General features: G+C 35.1%; 2 protein-coding genes across 5 annotated transcripts in view; one reads left to right on the top strand and one right to left on the bottom strand.

Moving 5' to 3' along the window:
* LOC18042210 (E3 ubiquitin-protein ligase RGLG3) overlaps nucleotides 1-441 on the top strand; it is a 5,796-nt gene extending 5,355 nt beyond the window's left edge. For both annotated transcript variants that reach the window (XM_024182904.1, XM_006432085.2), the window contains one exon: nucleotides 136-441. In XM_024182904.1, the coding sequence (XP_024038672.1) occupies nucleotides 136-219 (84 nt within the window). In that variant the 3' untranslated portion in view covers nucleotides 220-441. The remainder of the gene's footprint in view (nucleotides 1-135) is intronic.
* An 82-nt stretch (nucleotides 442-523) lies between these two features.
* On the bottom strand, nucleotides 524-16,271 carry LOC18041330 (DNA polymerase delta catalytic subunit). Of its 3 annotated transcripts, XM_006432083.2 has the most exons (31): nucleotides 15,943-16,271; nucleotides 15,734-15,844; nucleotides 15,517-15,623; nucleotides 15,261-15,420; nucleotides 14,781-14,976; nucleotides 14,503-14,638; nucleotides 14,184-14,321; nucleotides 12,609-12,686; nucleotides 12,310-12,401; nucleotides 10,853-10,919; nucleotides 10,694-10,765; nucleotides 9,943-10,029; nucleotides 8,529-8,648; nucleotides 8,347-8,445; nucleotides 7,263-7,370; nucleotides 7,071-7,166; nucleotides 6,900-6,965; nucleotides 6,694-6,750; nucleotides 6,467-6,554; nucleotides 6,289-6,368; nucleotides 5,261-5,374; nucleotides 4,923-5,037; nucleotides 4,669-4,841; nucleotides 4,084-4,155; nucleotides 3,212-3,286; nucleotides 3,042-3,131; nucleotides 2,799-2,959; nucleotides 1,777-1,844; nucleotides 1,603-1,690; nucleotides 1,182-1,281; nucleotides 524-1,020 (listed from the first exon to the last, which is right to left on the bottom strand). In XM_006432083.2, the coding sequence occupies exons 1-30, from the start codon at nucleotides 16,214-16,216 to the stop codon at nucleotides 1,194-1,196; spliced, it is 3,276 nt and encodes a 1,091-aa protein (XP_006432146.2). In that variant the 5' UTR covers nucleotides 16,217-16,271; the 3' UTR covers nucleotides 524-1,020; nucleotides 1,182-1,193. The 3 variants fall into 3 exon arrangements, with proteins under 3 accessions (XP_006432146.2, XP_006432145.2, XP_024038671.1); XM_006432082.2 differs by lacking the exons at nucleotides 15,261-15,420; nucleotides 15,517-15,623; XM_024182903.1 differs by lacking the exons at nucleotides 524-1,020; nucleotides 1,182-1,281; nucleotides 1,603-1,690; nucleotides 1,777-1,844; nucleotides 2,799-2,959 and having other exon boundaries at nucleotides 3,212-3,299.
* Nucleotides 16,272-16,744: the final 473 nt, after the last annotated feature.

Raw genomic sequence — 16,744 nt, 5'->3', positions numbered from 1 at the left:
ATCATAGTGTTCCAAATAATATTTGACTCTTAGCTGTGTTTTACCTTCATCCAATGCCTAGCTTTAAAACTATTTGTTCAGGCATTTCTGCCACAAATGTGCTTGTAGTACTTACCCTCCTTTGTTTTCTTGAAGACTTGCAAGGATTGCGGTACCACAATTTCCTCATGCCCAATGTGTAGAGAACCAATAACAACACGCTTGAGATTGTATACTTGATTGGGAGGTTACTTTATGCTGGGGATGTGAACTAAAATCTCACAGCATTGCAGCGTACTCCAGTGTTCAAACACTTTGCAGGTTTAACATATGGAAAATAAGTAAGGGCAATTTTTGTTTTTTCTCTAAATTTTGTATATTTGCTAATGTTGTGGGTGCGTATAGTGTATAAAATTGTATTTTATTGATGTTATCTTTATATAAATTAGCATTCTTTGGTAACATTATCTTCAATAATATTATTTGGTATTCATAGAAACTGTTTACCTGAGAGTTTTCACTTTAAATAGTATTCGAGAGCTTGTTTATGGAATGGCAGAAGCAATACCTGTCCTAGAGTTTACATTCTTGGGGATGACTGTTTTCAATGATGCATGATCGGTCTAAATTTGATAACAGAGGTTTAATGCTGGAAAATCACGATCCAGTTTCTATACAAAAGTAATTTTTACACAACTCAGGATATAGGAACCCCTAATATTGATAAACACTTAGATGATCATTTAGTTACAGCATGCATTATAAAACAATTATATTCGAAAGTAATCATCGCACCCCTACTAACTTAGAGCCTGCCAAATTTAAGCATCATTCTTCTTTTGATCTTTCGTCAAAATCTAGCCAATTATAAGGTTTTCCAACTCAGTCCACCTTGTCGCAAAAACGGTTGCTGAAAGGGCTGCTTCACTGGTCAAATATTTATGAAGCAAAGCGCAAATACATGCCAGCAAAAAGCAGAAAGGTAAGAGCTTGAAGGGAACCGATCTTTGAACTTCAAATATTTGGATAAGTTTCATCTCCCTGCAATTCATAAGAAACACAGACTTTTAAATTCATTTGGTCTTGGAAACACCTATGAACAAATCAGATATTTGTCAACTAAATTGCATGTTCGTATATGATTTCTGGAATGCTATCAACTAAAGGACTAAATTGAAAGTTCAATATGGGGGTAAACCAACCTTCAAAGAATCTTAGAAGTTCCACCGGTCTAGTTGCAGTTTAGCTTCAGCCATGTCCTTTTGAGCCTTTTTCCTCCGATAGAATATTGGACAATCCCGACTGTGAACAGAACATTTCAGAAATAAACTACTTTAAACATAAAGAGACATCTCAAACAGCAGAAATAGCTACCAGAACAATGAAATGACTGCAATTTCAAACCGGCCGAATGACAGCCACTACATCTTGAAAGGCAGAAAGACACAAGAAACAGCAAGACACAAGATACAGCAACGGAAATATTGGTGCATGGTAAGTAATTTACTACACTATTTACTAGGCAGCATTTTCTACATGAAATTCTCCAGACAATTCTCAGAGGAAAACAAAATTGCATTCTTCGAACTACAAAGCAGTTTAAGAGTAAGAAAACAGTCTAACCTAGTGCAGAGCACATCCTGATGAAGAGAACCCTGGCACTCTTGGCACTGTGTCCACAGCCTACCAAAAAGCACCTCTAGCTCTTGTACTGCAATGAATCACATGTTTTCATACAGCAGTTACACATAAAAGTTAGTTAATGAGAAACCGTAAGGATCTGAAAGAGATGCCTACCTTGAGAAACAGTTTTGCAATACAGTTCAGCTTCTCTTCCCTTGCAGTGTGAGCAGAGAGTTCCATTGCTGGCCAAAAGACAATAACAATCTAGCATGAAACTCTTGATAGATAATAATAGCAATAAGGTGTGTTTGGTGGAATTAATTAAGCCTTAAGAATTCGAGACTATCTTCTTTAAAAGATAATTGACCAAAATCAACAATTCAGATATAATGGAAAACAACTACATGCCCCTCTTCTCTCTCACTTGTTTCTCTTCTGTCTAAAAAAGCTAAAACCAGATGATCCCAAGATCGAAATTAAAAAAAAAAAAAAAAAATAGACATTGATGACATATTCAATGTCTCTACAATGTTCCAGATGAACTGTGCTAATTTGAGCCACAGCATTGTCAGAACTGAGACTGAACAGGATATATTGACTCTCCATTACAAACTGTCCACATCTCAATTTTCTCCCTTAAAATATGAATGCACAAACAAATTCCATCAGAAAAACGATTCATGACAGAGATTAAGAGGCATTATCATGAAACTAGACCAGTCGCTCAACACCAAAGTTCTAGTCCCCTTCTAGGATGTCTAAAGATGAATGTTAATCCTGGAAGTGCAAGTATCTTGCCTTTCCAAAATTTCCCTCAATCTTTCTTTTCCCTGCCTCTTTTTGCAAGGATCACACAGCAAGTTTTAGAGACACTTCAAGATGGCATGAATGAATGAATGAAGCTTTTGAAACTCTGAAAAAGAAGATGAAAAAGAAAATTGGGATGGAGGAAACTAGCTCAGAAGCATAAGCATAAATTACAGCATTCATAAGAACCAAGTTCCCAAAGACCAACACTAATGTTTTAATTAGCATACGCTTGCATGGAGAAAAGAAAAAAAATTATCATTTTCCTTCAGGATTTTTTTCAATTTTAATTTGTTTTGTCTCATTTAGTTATTTAAAAATTATCAATTAGCTAAAAGCCAAAGAAGCATCACCATCAGAAGAAGAAAATTTGAGGCATCAAATTATACCTAATCAGGGCCTTGCAACCAATGCAACTTAGTTGTCTCTTGGCGAATTTCATTATGCCACTGTTTGAAGGAGTAGAGATGGAAATTGATCTTGTGTGATCTCCACTGAGAAGTTCCTTGCTAGCATTCTTCAAAATGGGCTCAAAGATTCTTAAAAGAGGCTGTTATGTTCACAGAACTGTTAAAAGACATGAAAAATTGGGGGTTGCAAAATCAAATAAAATTACAATTCACTAAACTAACCTTGCTGATCTGGTTCTCAAGATAATAATGAGTGTCTATTGGTATATTATTTTCTAGCACATAAATAGGATCCTCTGACCTCTCATAAGCCTGATGAAGCAGAATACATTACCCTTTCAATTTTTCAAGCAAAGCTGACTAAGAAATAAAAAGGCCATCAGAAAAATTACCTTGGCACCTTTAGCAGCTTTTATAATGACATAAGGTACTCGATCCCCAACATTTGGAGCAGTGGCAGCATCCCGCTGTAAATACAAACTTAACAGTACTTTATGTTCCATCATTACTAAGAAACTCAAATCCCTAAACCATCATAAAAATTTAGTCCCTTATGTAAAGATCCTTAATATCAGCAACTCATTTATAAATGCCAGCAAGAAAATCAATTGTTCCTCAACCATAACACAGCCTAAAAATTATTACCGCAAACGGAACATTAAGTAAAGGCCACTGACGCAAGAACATTATTATCGGCATCCAACAACAAACACATGGTACAAACCTATTTTATGTGATTCTATATAAAAAATTAAATGCCTCTCAAAAAGATGGGAGGAAATTAAAAAGTGTAACTGTGTACATACATGGGATATAGTTTTTTGAGGATAAAATTAAAAAGTGCAAGAAACAAAATCACCCAACATAGTCAGGCATGCTATTGCCAAGCCAACTTGCACCAAATGCCAAAGATGCATTAATCCTTACTAAAATAACATGATACCAACAAAATAAAATAATACAATCTAAATAATGGTTCTAGAAACAAAAATCTAAGCATAAGGTTATCATCCCCCCCCCCAAACCAAAAAAAAAGGGTGGTGAAATCAAATCATCAGAGTATGTATTTGATGGAATACAATTTCATGCATGACAGAATTGTTCTTTATGCCCAATCTAGGTATTTAAGGTTGAAATGTCAAATTTTGACCTTAAAGCATCAAGAATACATCCAGTGTCCCATGAAAGATGTAAAAAGCAAGTGCAATTGATTCAATAATCAATCAACCAGAATAAATCAGGATTTCAATAAAGCACCACCAACCTTGCGCATGCGCTCAGCAAGTTCAACATGAGCTGCTTTTACTTCATAATCATCTCCTGTCTTTGTCAGACCCTGTTACATTAGTGCAGGCATAGAACATTCAATTTTTAATGATACAAGGAATTTTGCCAAGTATATAGGCACTGAACAAAAAAGAAAAATTATAGGGTTCAAATAAAATCTAGGAGTCATAAAGTAAAATAAACATACAGAGCCTCACAAATGCCCCACAAAAAGAGGTAATTACAAGAAAAAATTATTCTGCATAATGCAAATGCTGACTCTGTACGTGAAATAAAAAGGAAGACACTCCTATAAAATCTGATGCTATAGGGTTTGAAAGGGAAACACATGATTTCATGTTATCCCATCTATACGAAGTGTCTTCTTCTCTACAGTTTGTAAAAAATTCACTTTAATGCAATTGAATAAAGCATACACATCAATCAAGGGTGGACATGGCATCCCTAGGCCCCACACGCTTTTAAACTTTGATAAAGGCCCCCCATATCACAACCTTCAGGTTCCAACCCTGATATCTATAATAGGAGAATGCAAAAGGCATAACAAAAGCATTATTATGACCTTAGTAATCACCAAAAGTGACAAATCCATGCGGTTCATGAGAAGATCTGAAATGGTACTCTTGACATACTGAACAGCCCCAGGGATGTCTCTGTCAACCAATAATTTGTGAAGACACTCAGTTACAAGGTTTTTAACCAATAAACAATTGTCTCTTCGTACTGTTTCTATGCCTGTCCATGAGAATCATCAAATTAGAGCTGAGCCTAATAAAAGTTTAGTAGCTCAAATGGTTAACAAACTCTGCTGTTTACCTTTCGTATCCATTTTGTCAAACTTTTCAGGGTTTGTCCAATACAAACCAGCATATCTCTTCTTGCTGATCAACAGATACGGATAGTAAACCTTCTCGAACTCTAGTTTGATGGGCTTCATAAAATATGTCCAAAACATAGAAAATAAATCATTATGAAAAATAAAGTCCTAATTTGGATACAAAAATAGACAGAGATAATGATAGGTCTCAAATTGATTGGTAAATGATTAGCTTAACAACTCTGCTAACCACTGGTTAAACCATTCCATAAAATCTAGTAAAGGAAAGAGTATTACGACAGAGCAACATGGAGACTAAGTAAAATAAGATGCATACTTTGATGAAAGTTCCACTAATATAATCAGCAGCTTCCCTCCCCAGCTTCATTGCTGCTTCTACAGTAGGTACACCAAATTGTACCATAACAGAATCCGTGTCCCCATATATAACCTATACAAATATAACTTTAATCATTACTACTTTATTAAGAGTCATTTTCTTGATATAAGTATCAATATATTACAGCAATAATGCATAAGGCAACACTGTCAAACCACAATGAACATGGAAAAACAAAATAAAATAATATAGCACGCGTGATTATCACTTTGACTTGCAGGAAAAAACAGGTAAAAAATAGAGAGTATAAGCATAGCTTCAAGTTAATGTGAATTCTTTTTCTAATATTTTTAATGCATATCATACGCTGTATGTTATATGATAAACAAATATCAATCAAAATAATCTCAAAAATCTACATAACCCAAAGCAAAAAGAACTTAATGGGACCCAGATATTTCAAGCATAATAACTTCCAAAGTTTTACGAAGGAAGATTATTTTTGCAACGGAGGTGATGGTGATAAACATCGGCTGTGTTATCACTATAAAACTGATTTTTCATTCTGCATCCATCTGCTAAAAGCTATGAATATGTGGAATGAAATATGAGAGAAAAGCGCATTGGGTGGAGTGGTCCAGAAAAGAACATGGAAAATAGCAAACGAGCAGCCATCTTCCTTATCAACATTTCCAATTTCTTATTGCTCTCTAAAATTCTCTCCTCTAACTAAATTATACAACTACTGTCTCACATAGACAGAGTCTTTCAAGTCAAATTTGACATGTTAGATTTGGTCAAAGAGAGTGAAGAAAAATAATATGTATGGCTGTATAGTTCAAATGAAAGACTTACCATTGATTCATTTTAGTTATCTTTAAAAGTGGAAAACCAAATATCAAAACCTTGAATAACAAATCCAAAGGGTTATCACAAAAGCCGCTGTGGTACTAGTCAGAGTATCACGAGTTGTGCAATAATATTAAAATCCATGTTAGATAAAAAGGAAAGTCCATAAGACATACCTCTGCATTGTGTTCATAGCCCCCAACCGTTGTAAATTTGTCTTCCACAAGCTTTTTAGTGTGCTCAATCATTTGACGGCCTTTATGAGGCAATCAACCCATTAGAAAAAATGCAAACTAACATTTTAAGGTTCATATGGAAGATATAATACAAAGCACTGCATGACTGACAAAATACCATAGCTTGTAACGCTGGAAGAAATCTCTATACAGGGTAACTGACCCACAGTAGCTCCCGTAAATCCATATACAGAATTTGCACTTATCTGAAATAGGATCAGATATCAAAGAGATCAAACCAATGAAGAAGATATTAAGAATCACATCGATTATATCCTTAAATTGTTCATCAGGATACAATGGTAACGTTCTTAAAGAATGAAAAAATAACAGTTACACACTTACCTTCAATGCAAGCTGTCGGCCATCTAGAACAGCCTTCTCAAGAGGATCCTTTGCTTCCTAAAATGGGATACCAGCAGAATATATGATAATAGGACTATTGGAAACAATGCAAGCTAAAGAGTAAATGGCCTAACAAATACACTACAGAACATTGTAGATCTAATAGAAACATCAAGCAGAAACCTTGGGAAGAAATTAGGTAATACCTTCAAATCTGCTTTTGCTCTTTTACGGGCAGCTAATAGTTCTTCAAGAATTTCAGGAAGTATTCCCTGAAAGTAATATGTAATACATACATAGCTAGTACCAATGTAAGCTGTTCTTTAAAAAGGAAATAAATCAAAGAATAAATAAACAATTTTAATAAATCACCCAACCTTCTGCAAATTTGATTTAACAAATGTTTCACCCGATGGAGTTTTGTTCACACATTCAGGAGGAAGATTGAGTTTGCGAGCATCTTCAGGCGTCACCTTCACAGATATCATTATTATACAACTTTTACTAGAAAGCATCTTGGAGATAATGATGAGAGTCAGAGTGAAGAAAAATAATAGTCAGAAGAATACCAGAGTGCTGTAACACAAATTATACGCCATCATAATCGATGGATACAAAGAAGCAAAATCCAATGTTGCAATAGGCTTCTCATAGAACCCCGCCCTGGCCTCCAAAACCTGAATTTTGAACAATAAGAACATCTAAGAACATAATTGGAGCTTATATTACTCCACTAAATCAAAGATTTTAACAGAAGGGCAGTTGTTTTAACAATAAGCAACATGTTAAAACTTCTTTAAATCTGTACAGGTAGACTGGTGTTCTTATTACTGTCAAAACTTGGACACCAGAAGTCAATTGGACATCTGAATCTGTCCTTCAAGAACTGAAAGAACCATCAGCAAGGGTGCAAGACTCCAAGAAGCTTTCAATCATTATTTATTCAGCATATGAAAATTAAGAAGTGAATATCAATGAATGAGAAGAGTGCAGACTGCAGAAAGCAAATGCTTAACGGTTACTCATGACAAGTTTCAGCTGGTTTCTAAAGATGAACTCTCCTTATTTTCCTCTTTGTCACTTAGTGTAGACAACACCATCAGAATAAATATGCTAATTTACAAGGGACGCAAACAACATAAAAATTGAGAAGAAAGTCTATGTAGTCTGGATATGTGCCAAGTTATGTAGAGCTAGATTTCCAAAGGCAGTAAAGCTCCTTTCCTTTTTTTTTTCTCCTTAGTATTGCAGTGAAGCTTCTTGAGATTGTCATTTTCACTCAAGACCATTCCTAAAAGATTACAGATGCAGCACTCCATGATAACTGAATTCCTAAATGAATTGCACTCTATATGCATCCGTGATCCCACATTTCTTTTTCTACATATAAAGTATCCTTGCACAAGCTCAGACGTAAACATGAGTCAGCATTCAATTTGGCATTGAGTACCAGTATCTCAAAGAAAACTTCCCCGCATTTACTAGTATCAGCCAGGATTTTTTTTTTTTTTTTTTTTTGAATTACATCACTTCTAGAAATTTTAATCAGCAAAAAGTTCAGCAGAAATACTCACACAATAACGAAGACAGAATACAAGCATGCCATAACAATCAGCTCCTAGCATATCCTTAGGAAGAAAGAAGCAAACTTACAGTTGCCCCTTCATATGTTCCTTGTTCAGATCCAGCCTGTTTCACATTTGGAATTACAAGATTCTTCTGCTTAGCCTTCCTAAGAAGTTGAGAAAGCACCTGAAAACAACGGTCAAATCATAGACTTTAGCCAATTGAATTAGAGGCAAATCTTTAACCAACTGAAAATTCACTATATCAACCTTGATGCTCTGCCCTCTCGAAAGAAGGAAAGAGATAGGAACTCCAGTGACACGAGCCATCTCAACATAGTTAAAAATGAACATCAATTTGTCCAAAAGCCTCTGTGGGAGATAAGCATCCTGAAATTCAAAGTAAAAAGAAAATGAAAAAAAAATGAGAATATTGTTAAATTAATCATGACCTTGATTTATCGCAGCTTTTATCAAGGCATTTGAGCTAAACAATCAAGGGGCATGTGCATGATGAATGAAAAGGCTGACTGGGATGATGTGTAAATTATAGTAAAATGGGGTACTGCCAAAAATATCTTGAACAATGGAGGCATGGTTTTTAACCTAGTCCACTGGAAAATCAACACAAACGTGTATCACAGGGAGCCATGAGTCACAGGAAAAAGTGGGATACGACTGCAATAATACTGGAAAAGAAGCAGATAAATATAGGGGCTCGAAAGTCAGAAAGTTGAACCACCTCTTATTTATTCCATCAAAGTAGGGAAGAAGCACCTCTTTGGATATTCACATAAATTTCATTTAGTAGTTCTCCGATGCCGGCTGGAGAACTTTCGGGGAAGGTGGGAAGAAGTTCAATCTGTGGATCGCGCTAAGGAAGAGAACGATGTGTCAAAAGTGCCAAGGGCTTCACTTAATTTTCTCCACAGAGTTGGGCTTCAACTGTATTTATCATACACTTCTGGGACCTCAGACTCTTGAAGAATCTTTTCAAAGATTCAAGGAAATTTTAACAGAAGATTTCAATAATGAACAAGATCCCTAGAGCAATCCCCAAAGGATAGCCCAATTGGCTAGCCTCTCATTGTGGAAGTAAGTGGTCAAGGGTTCAAATCCAAGGGGACAAGGTCAGTTTGAGGTGGGATGGGGTGGGTTCCATGGTAAATATTAAAAGTAAAAAAAAAAAAAAAAAAAAAGAATTTTCAACAAAGAATAAATTAGACTTTGGCTGTGTGCTTATATACACACACATAAAAGCCCACACACTAGAGAAGGTAGTCCTGTCATAAGAGGCGCCGAATGTAAATACATATATAAGATCTTCAATAACGTAGATAATTTGACTAACATGCAACATATTCAAGACATGGAAAGACATTAGTGAATACATTTTTCTTATATGAGATTAAACTTCAAAAAAAAAAAAATTGACATACAAAAAAGCAGTTCAGTCCATGGAAGAAGAACCCCCAAAAGATAACTCAAATGACCTATACCTTTATGCACAAATGAGCCAACCTTCATCCACTTTGTTAAAGTCAAAGGTGTTAAATACAACTAAGTACAACAGCTGACCTAGCCAATAATTATAACATGCCCAGGACTCAGTAGCGCAAGGACACGAGCACATGTAAGGTAGGACAAAGGAGGAATTCACATATAATGAAACTGAATCACAAACCTTCAAACAATATACAGCAAGTCGCCTCCTAGTTTCTGCATTTCCATTCTGAAGGTCAGATATAATTGAATGGTGGACATCCTCTTTCTGCACAAAACGAAATGGAGTTATAGCAATATCCGAATTACAAGTAGCATTTTGAATAAGAAAACAACCAGGAGAATATATGGAAAAGAATAAGAAAACATAAACCAATAAAACTTCCCACAAAAAGCAAAAAACCAGTTACTAGGCACTGAAGACTTTGATTTAAATGGTCTCCCATGATATTGTTATTGTTATTATCACAAGAATTCTGACAGACTCAGGGTCAGTTGGTTTCCCATTCTAACCAAACTTCATTGCCACTTTGGGACAAGAATGAATGAATGAATGAATGAATGAATAAATAAATATCTAGGAGTATACAGAAACACGAAAAACTGATGTCACTGTCTAACGTTCAAACAATACGACCTGGGAGTACCTTAGTGCAGACACCACAGTCTAACATTCAACCAGCCTAGAAGCAGAAATGTACAGAGCAGAAATGTCAAAGAAGGAAGGAAACATTAACAAGAGAAAAAGGGGAAAGGCCAAAAACATTCAAATGTTTTCATAAAGTGAAAAAAGTAGTTCATGTAAGGAATGAGAGGGATGGAGAAGAAAAGAAGCGCTGTTGTTAGAGCAAATCAGATGCTTCTATATTTTTCACCTTATTTCTCATATATATAAATATAAAGTAATCTCAAAAAGTAACCATGAACTATACCTGCTCCGAAAGAAAGTGCGCAGAAACAGAGTTCAAAGAATAAGAACTTAATTTATAATCCCGTTGCATTACCTAGAACAAGAAGACAGCAGAGTAACTTATCCTTAGAATCGAATACGGATCTATTTTCTATCTGATTGACAGCATACAGATTAATACCTGAAGCAAATCAAATTGAACTCTCCCTTCCACAGTAACTTCTTTACTTTCCCGCGTTCCTAATTGTCTGTACCGCCAACAATCATGGACAAGCCAAATAAATTAAAGAGTAAATCTAGAAGATAATTCATTCATGATAATATTTATTAATATATCTATTATGTATCATGCACAAAGATGACAAGTACTTTCTCTGGGAGTAAAACATTATTTTCACTTTTTCTAGTAAGAAGAAAAATGAATTTTTATTAATAGAAAATGATTAGAAAGAGGAGAAAAAAGCTGCTCACTAAACTCAGAAAACACCTGGGGATTTATGTTTATATGATGAATGGCCCCAAATAAAAACTCATGATCATAAAGAAAAGAAAACAATTGTATCGTCCTCAATCTACTCTATAATAAAACTTGCCAAAAATACCAAATCACACAAAAAGACTCCACCTTAACTTAAGTGATTGAAGAGAAAAGTAAATTGAAATTAAACTATGAAAAAGCCCAAGTGGAATTCTATCCTGGCAAAAAATTACTATCTTCCTCTCTAGAATTTTCACAAAAAACTTCTATCGAGTTCTCCCCGAATACCCAGAACCACACATTAAAATCATATTACTTCCTCACCTTTCACAAAAGGAAAAAAATGCTCAATCAGCAAAGAAAGAAAAGACGCTGAAAATAACACACCACACACCCCCCCCCCCCCCCACCAAAAAAAAAAATTAGTGACCTGAGGAGGTTAATCTTACTATCAGGTGGTGATATTGCACTGAAGGAAGATATGATTGGCATTTTCTTCATGTTTCTTCAAAATTACACATCAAGAGACACACGGAAGTATGATTGACCTGATCACATGCCAATTTCCAAACAAACAACCAAAGTCTCTTCCAACAGAATCTAGTCTGAACCACCACTTTCAAGAAAAGACATGTTGATTTTGTTCAACTTACAATTACTTTTGAATAAGAAACAATGAACAATTATATTGCATTCAAGATTCAGCTTGCAATTCGGATGCAAAAATGAGAACAAATGCAAAATCTTACATTCTAGCATCAGAGATGGAAGAGAAGGATTCAGAATTTTAGTCAACATAAAGAATACAGAAGAGAGAATGCTATAAATAATTTTAACTGTATAGATTGATGATTAAGCGAGAAGTTTTTTGCTCCGACTAGTCCACAGGTATAGATATTATGTACATTTCTACAACAAAACATTCAACTCACCCAAACAATACAAACATACGTGATACGTATGTACATTTTTGTAACACGTTACATTCAACCAAAATAATACATATAAAAGTTTTGGTCAGACAATTTTCAATATTAATTTCAACACATTAAAGATGTATATTCAATGTGAAATTTTGAAGTAATCAAGCCGCAGTGCAAAACTATAATGTATCAATTTAAAATAAAATAGAGAAAAAAAGTACTCCACCATTTACAAACCTTGAAGAAAAAGTTGTATCTTTGACTCGAACCCTGCTGTTTCTGATACGACCCAGTATAGGAAATTCTGCTATTCCCAAAGTTTGAGATCTCTGCAAACCATTAAAACCAGCATTGTTTGATAGATCAATCAAAATACAACAATCAACATACAGTCAAAATAACAAAACTTAGCATTTATAAACCAGGTAGACATTAACAGAGGAAATAAACTGAAATGCCAGTTATAGTGTTACAAAAAGAATAGGAAATTTAAGGGTGACAACAAATCAAAAGAGAAAATTGAATACAACAGTTACCTCAATAAGATAGGGCAAATCAAACTTGCAGATATTATATCCAATCATAACATCAGGGTCCACTTCACGGATAAAATCCTGCAAGCAAAACCTTCCATTACACATCAAATAGAAAGTATTTGCTTTCTCTATATGAGATAGAATTACATTCTTACCCAAAAAGAATCCAAAAGAGAGTAAGACTCAATATATCTTATTAGTTATGTCCATTACTAATGATACCACAAGCAAAAGATAAATTGAAAGTCAATGGCATAGTTTGTCTATACAATGAAGATCACAAATTTCTATGATGGAGGAAGCACATTTTTAAAGTTAAAACAAAGACAGACCATAAAGAACAATCTTCAAAAAGCTAAAAATATGGAAGGAAAATTTTCCAATGAGAACGGAGGCCTGCCTCCAATCGGGGAGGGGATTGAGGATGGGCTTTCCTGCAATCCCAGGCCCTAACAATTTTTATTTCAAATATTCGAAGATTAGAAATTTTTAAATATTAAAAACATAAAATCAGCGATGGCCCTCCATTAGGAAAGATTGAGAGTCGAATAAGGCTGATTTCTCCATTTTGAGACACTTGCAAGATATTTGGCCATTTCGGTCATCATAAAATAAACTACTTTTGATTGTTTAGATGTAACTTTTCCTACTGGCAAATTTTCTAGGGCAGCAGCCACCCTTTTCTCTGTCATTTTTCTTTGGGTACACAATTAATATACATTTTCTAAAAATGCGAAGGCTCATAAAATATCAACACTTTCCATAAAAAATTTAAAAAAAGAACTATATCTTAAGTTAGAAGTAGTGTAACTGTCATTACAGATCTTATAGACAACACATTAACATGTTTTATTCATGTAGGGATTTCTACAGATTTAGCAGATGCTTTGGAACTTTGACAAAATTGAAGATCTTCTTTGTGTACTTTGCATGCCTAAGAATCCCAATGAATTCAGGGATTAGACATCATTGTTGAAGGAATCCTTACCCAGTCCCTCATTTGACAAACTAGGGATCAGACTGGGGACATGAATACCTGTCAATTCAAGGATAACAGGAGCAGATCTCCTAGCTATCGTAATCAGGCTAATGTCTTCTTCCTAAAGATCGTAACTGCTTAGAAAGTTAGGATCCAGAAAGAGAATGTATAACAATCTACGACTGCAGAGTTAAGTGGAGAAGTAGACAGCACAACTAAAAGAGAATGATTGATTTCCCTCCAACCAATGGAGAGAAGGAACAAGGATGATTGACAATACATTGAATTTGCCAGGAAACAGAGCTTAAGACAGAGCTAGGTTGACATGAGTAGCATTTGTTTCTCCATTGTTGCACTCTTAAATTTTTGGCATTCGCGACAATATTGTAATCTCGTCTAAATGCAAGTAAAATAACGCTATTGGTAAAGCAGAGATAAATAATACAATTTAACTGTTCAACGTTCTCTCCTACATATATAAAAATTTGTAAAACAAGCTGAAATATCACTAAGCAATAAACAAATTTGTAAAACAAGCTAAATTTTAATCAAACAGCATTCATGGAGGAGAAATTCTTAAAAGACAAGATCAATACCCTCCAAGCTAGCAAGACGTCCCTTTCTGTTTCAAAAGACATCACATCTACACCAACGATTGGAGCACATGATTTGAGGGTCATGACATTACGAATAAATGGTTGCTTTTCTCCTTGCAAAGTAACTAGATTTGCCACCTAAGAAGAAAGAACAATTTTACGTTAGAAACATTGATTTAAAACAATTGTAATGCAGCAAATAGATAGATTTACTGAGACACAGCCACTTTAAATTTAATTTAAAAAATAAAAATAAGGACAGAGAAACATCACTTTAATGAAATTTATTAGATTTGTTACAACAAAGTAGCATTTGGACCTGTATAACAGGATCATGGGTAGGCTCTGGAAAATGCCCTTTACGACCCGCACATTCAATATCAAAACTCAATATGCGAAATGGAGCCATTTTTGAAAATTCACCTTCAGGATGATGGCTAATTATATCTGAATACCTAAGAGCAGTTATGGAAATATTTTGCACAGCATAAACCACAATATATATATATATACATATAACAAATAATTCAGTAATGCCCAAGATAATCTCATATACTTCTCCAATGAAGAATTAATGACCTCCACGCAAAAGGATACAGGCAATCAAATTCCAACTGGCAATAGGACAAAGTCTTCGCTGTCTTCCTGTATTTTCCAACCGGCACTTCAATCCAATTGCCACCAACGATGTTGCAATCTATCATGAAACGAAGAGCAAAAAGAACATTGCTTTCATATGTCATGAAGCTCTTCATACCCAATCCATCAAGTTGTATGCCTCTATCCAGGATTCCTGCCAATTATCCAAAAAAAAAAAAAAGATTAAAGGAAATCAACAGGATATTAGAACTGCCAAGGAAAACAAACCTCATGAAACAAGCCATAAAATAAAAACATATTATCTCGAATGTAATAATTATTTACGACATAAATATGTGCACACATATATATCAAAGCAAAAAGCAGTTTAAAAGCCCTATAATTACATAAAGAGGAATGACAACATATTAATTTTGTAGCACACGTGCATGATCAACAAAACAATACAAAGAGGAAATGGGAAGAGATAAACTCTACCACGACAACTAGCTACCATTGTTGGCAATGCAACAACAATCTTTAGAAAAGGTTGAGACTTTTGCTGCTGATAATACATAATACTTCTTTTCTGCACCATTTCGATATGTCGAACAAATTGGGGAACCTTACTATTCCTATTAGCCTCTCTCATCCTCCCCTGTGGTAGCAGCCATACAAACAAGCAAAGTTATATGCATTTGAGCAACAGAACTTAAGGAAATATCTAACTTGATCGTATGGGAAGACTAAATACCTCAAGAATTTGATGAAAATGGGAAATGTCATCTGGGCCCATTCCCTGAGGGCAACTAATGTAGAAATAAGGCTCAAACCCATGAACCTTGCAACAAACACTATGTCCTAACAAATGCCAAAAGGAAGAACTTAACCAAACATTATTACTAATTAGAAAATGGAATCATTTTCAATAATAAGGGATTTTTTAATTAAACTCACAGCATATAAATTACCTTCCCTTGTAACTCCAAAAATTCGAATGATGGCAGCAGACCCAGAAGAAAGAGGCAACAATTCTCTGTTACTATCTCCAATTACGTAATCAATATCCAATTGCTGAAACACTAAATTAAAAAAAAAAAAAAGCCACCAAGAATATTTAATAATTCCTTAAAACCCCAACAGTCCAGTGAGAAAAAATAGTGACAGGGAAGTGACTCACTGATGCTCTGACATTGGGACACGTAGCCAGACGATAGGGGAGGGCGGGCCCACTTGGCCAGACGAGAAGCGAAGTCCTGACGCTGCTCGATGTCGCGGAGAATAAGGGATTCTTCATCCTCCGGCAGTAGGGTTTCGTCGAGGAACACGTCCTCATCGAGGAATTCGTCGTCGATAACCGGTGTTGTCGGTGTGGTTGCTTGCTGTTTATTTGGCCAAGATTCTTTCGGCGTCGGCGGTGGCCGTTTTCTTGCGCTGCCGTTGCTGCGGTTCATTTGTTGGCTTGGACTGACTGTCTGACGAGTGAAGCACTGAAATTGGAGGGATTTGGGCAAGTGACGAGAAACGTTCCCGCCAGTTTTCAGGACCATTTATAGGTAGATTTTGTCATGTGAAACGCACGTGCTTTTTCTTTTATTTTTTTAACAATTAACTGTTATAATTTCAGGAAAAAAATATTGTTTCTTTTAAGGAAATGCGATGAAAGAAAATTACTCTTTTAAATAATTTCGATATTTATGGTCCATTTGTTACTTTGAAGCAGTAGCTTTCAAATAAAAATTATTGGGTGCATTTTAACTCGCCGCCGTTGGGCAAAGAAGTTACAATGACGTTACAACTTTTTGTGGTGATTCTGGTGTCATTGCTACACTGTTGGTGCTGAAAATAGCACAGTTAGATAAATTGCAAGAAATGAAGTCCAAACAGTGCCAAGATGTAGTTATCGATAACTTTCAATTTTTGAGTAACAAATAAAAGTTGTGTATATCGAATATTGAAATAAATGAATAAAACTATGAAGG

Source organism: Citrus clementina, unplaced genomic scaffold (assembly GCF_000493195.1).
Source record: "Citrus clementina cultivar Clemenules unplaced genomic scaffold, Citrus_clementina_v1.0 scaffold_5, whole genome shotgun sequence".
NCBI classification, from domain to species: domain Eukaryota; kingdom Viridiplantae; phylum Streptophyta; class Magnoliopsida; order Sapindales; family Rutaceae; genus Citrus; species Citrus x clementina.
Note: the sequence above shows the minus strand (reverse complement) of the source record. Positions and strands in the feature narration are given on the sequence as shown.

Coding starts and splice junctions, on each gene's coding strand:
- LOC18041330 (XM_006432083.2), bottom strand. CDS start 16,216: ATGAACCGCAGCAACGGCAGCGCAAGAAAACGGCCACCGCCGACGCCG. Junction 10,920..12,309: donor GATACAACTTTTTCTTCAAG/GTTTGTAAATGG, acceptor TTGGCGGTACAG/ACAATTAGGAACGCGGGAAA. Junction 3,287..4,083: donor TTGCTGAGCGCATGCGCAAG/GTTGGTGGTGCT, acceptor TTGTATTTACAG/CGGGATGCTGCCACTGCTCC.